The 2,924-nt window shown below is 59.8% G+C and overlaps 1 protein-coding gene across 1 annotated transcript in view; it reads right to left on the minus strand.

Moving 5' to 3' along the window:
* BCAN (brevican) overlaps positions 1 to 2,125 on the minus strand; it is a 12,499-nt gene extending 10,374 nt beyond the window's left edge. The window contains 6 exon segments of the mRNA XM_023761528.1: positions 68 to 282; positions 544 to 723; positions 1,010 to 1,049; positions 1,052 to 1,121; positions 1,123 to 1,382; positions 2,007 to 2,125. Of these exon segments, the coding sequence (XP_023617296.1) occupies positions 68 to 282; positions 544 to 723; positions 1,010 to 1,049; positions 1,052 to 1,121; positions 1,123 to 1,382; positions 2,007 to 2,097 (856 nt within the window). The 5' untranslated portion in view covers positions 2,098 to 2,125.
* Positions 2,126 to 2,924: the final 799 nt, after the last annotated feature.

The raw sequence follows: 2,924 nt of genomic DNA on the forward strand, positions 1-2,924 counted from the left end.
AGTATTTGGAGGGAGGGACACCGATTGTTTCCTTCCCCCTGGCTTCCCCCTTAAACACATGAAGGGCAATAAGGTCCAGCAGAGGCCCCAGGAGGCCCCATGGGCAACACTAAAGAAGGGGCTTGTCCCTTGGGAGCCCCGCATCCCCAATCACCATTGAGGTCTTCAGCATAGCAGTAGACATCATAGAGGTCACTCGGGGTCCACCACGCCCATAGTTTCGGGACACCAGGGAAGCCATCCATGTCTCCATAACAGGCCTCTCTCGGAGTCTGGGATGGGATACCTGGGGATGGAGGACAGACGCCTTCACGAGGGAGCCATCCCACGTGACCTTCCCGAATCACATTGCCTTCCCCACGCAGCCAGTTGGCCTCCCAGGCCTGCGGGACAAACACCCCCAGGACAGATCCTCACCCATTCTCCGAAGACCAGCTTCATTCCCAGGAGGCAGGGTGCCCCTGTGGCCAGCTTGAGGCAGCAGGCAGCCCCTGGCAGAACCTCAGACACCATAGAAGCCCCTGGTCCACAGCCCAGCGTACCTACCTCACAGTCTGGTCGGACAGCCAGCCAGCATCACACTGCTCATAGCCCCCAAGATAGGCCGCATAGAGCTGCTCTGGGGTGGCGATGCGGGCGCCGATGCGGGCACAGGCCTCCTGGGCCCCAGTGAAGGAGAAGGCATAGCGGGCAGAGCCCTCCCGGTAGAGAAAGACGACCCCTGAGGGGCAGAGAGTACTCCTGGAGGCAGGGTCATCCTGCCTGACCGCTCGCCCCCTTCTTGTCACTCATCTGTCCACGCGGGGTAAATTACACTCCCTGCGGAAGGAGGGGCTCAAGTGGGGCTGCAGGTAGCATTTCCTCCACTTGACGGAAAGGCGGTGACAAAAGCCTGTATCTGGTCAGTCCTTTCCCAACTCAGTCTGTCCTCCAGGGGTGTTTGCTCCCCCTCAGACTGGGGGGGGGGGGGGGGGGGGGGGGAATTCCTTCTGCCCCTGGGGTCTCCCCTTTGACCTTGAACTCCAAAGCATCGCTGCTGTCGTCTATGCGTGCTGGACCTCGCAGCGGTAGATGCCGGAGTCGTTGGGCCTCAGCTCACCCAGCGCCAGGGAGACGTCGGTGAAGGGACGCCGGGTAGGCGGGCAGCCCCACGCGGAACCGGTAGGCCTCGCTCACCTTGACCCGCAGCCCCCGCGCCACCAGCACCTCGGGCTCCCGGCCCCCGGACAGGAAGGTCCACTTGACCCGCGGGGAGCCCAGCACCGCCCGGCGGCCGGATGGCGGCCGCGAGTAGTGGACGTGGCAGGGGATGGTGAGGGTACCGCCCAGCACGCCCTGCAGCGGCGGGGCGCCGGCGATGCGCACGCTGAAGGCCCGGTCCTCTGTGGGGGGACCCGCAGGAGCTTCACCCAGGTTTCCAAGCCCCGCCCCAGGGTCCGCCCGCCCCGCCCCAGGACTCCCCGGCCTCGCCTTTGGGTTTTCCTAAACCGTCCTCAGCAACCTGGGCCCCGGTCCCCAGGGTCCTGCAAACCCACTTCTTGATCCCCAGACCGGCCCCAAAGTCTCCGAGTCAATCCGGCCCCCAGAGTACCGCCCCCGGATTTGTGGGCCCCACCCACAGTCTTCTAGCCCCGCCCCCTGGGTCCTACAGTCCAGGGCTCAAAACTTCTGTCTGTCCAGAATCTCCTCCAGCTCCACCTCTGTTCTGCCTCCCAGCCCCCCACCTGGTCCCAAGGGTCCCCCCCCCATCCTAGAGGCTGGCAACTTTGCACCTGGTGCCCCTCCCCAGCCCTACCTCAAGTTTCCACACCCGACCAGGGACCCACACCTCATCTCTTTTTTCAAAGGGTCCCAGCCCAGACCTTTCCCCACAGTCTCCAAAGTCTATCTCCTCCTCCCTGAGTCCCCCAAGCTGGAAGAGGTTGGTTAGGGCCGAACCAGAGGCCATTCCCTGCCATAGGGAAGGTGCAGGGGACAGAGAAAGTGACCCCAAGCGGGTTGCTTACCTGAGCTGTCCCTTTCCAGAGCATCAGTGAAGGCCTCCGGGACCCCAGCCAGGGTCAGGGCTGCCAGCAGGGACAGGAACCGCGGGGCCATGCTGCAGACTGACGGGGGGACTTGAGGAAGAAAGATAGGGTTAGCCCTAGCTGGTTTGGCTCAGTGGATAGAGTGTGGGCCTGCAGACGGAGGGGTCCCGGGTTCAATTCTGGTCAAGGGCACATGCTTGGGTTTTGGACTCAGTCCCCAGTAGGGGGTGCGCAGGAGGCAGCCAATAAATGATTCTCTCTCATCATTGATGTTTCTATCTCTCTCCCTCTCCCTTCCTCTCTGAAATCAATAAAAACATATTTTTAAAAAAGAAAGATAGGGTAGACCTCAGGATGGACTTACCATGGCTCCCTAACACATCCACATGGACTCACACCTGTCCCCAGAAGCCCACTACCTCTGTGGCACCATTAACTCTGCTTCTGATCCCTGTCTCCCCATGAAGGTATTCTTCAGAGCCACTACCTTGGTGCTAGTGAACTCACTGTATGACTTAAGGCAAGTTCCTTACCCTCTCTGGGCTTTTGTTTTCTTGTAAAAGAGCACCATTACTACCACCTCACAGTTTGTGATGAGGCTGTGTGCTTTGAGAATGCTTTATATTCTAAAAAAATCCTGTACAAATACCCAGAATCCAGCACACAGTAGGGGCTCAATAAACGCATATAGCATATAGCGTGAACGGTGGGTACTATATGCCTGTGTTTAGAGTTCCCTCTGCCTCTCCCAGTGCCAGACTCCTTCTTTGAACCCAGAGTCTTCTCCTCCCACTGTACCCCTCCAACTTCCCTTCTTGTCCCTTCCTCCCTGAGTACCATAGCCACCTGGCCTCCCCCAGGAGGGCCTCCTAGACTGAACCCAGGCAATGTACAACT

Source organism: Myotis lucifugus, unplaced genomic scaffold (genome assembly GCF_000147115.1).
Source record: "Myotis lucifugus unplaced genomic scaffold, Myoluc2.0 scaffold_211, whole genome shotgun sequence".
NCBI classification, from domain to species: Eukaryota; Metazoa; Chordata; class Mammalia; order Chiroptera; family Vespertilionidae; genus Myotis; species Myotis lucifugus.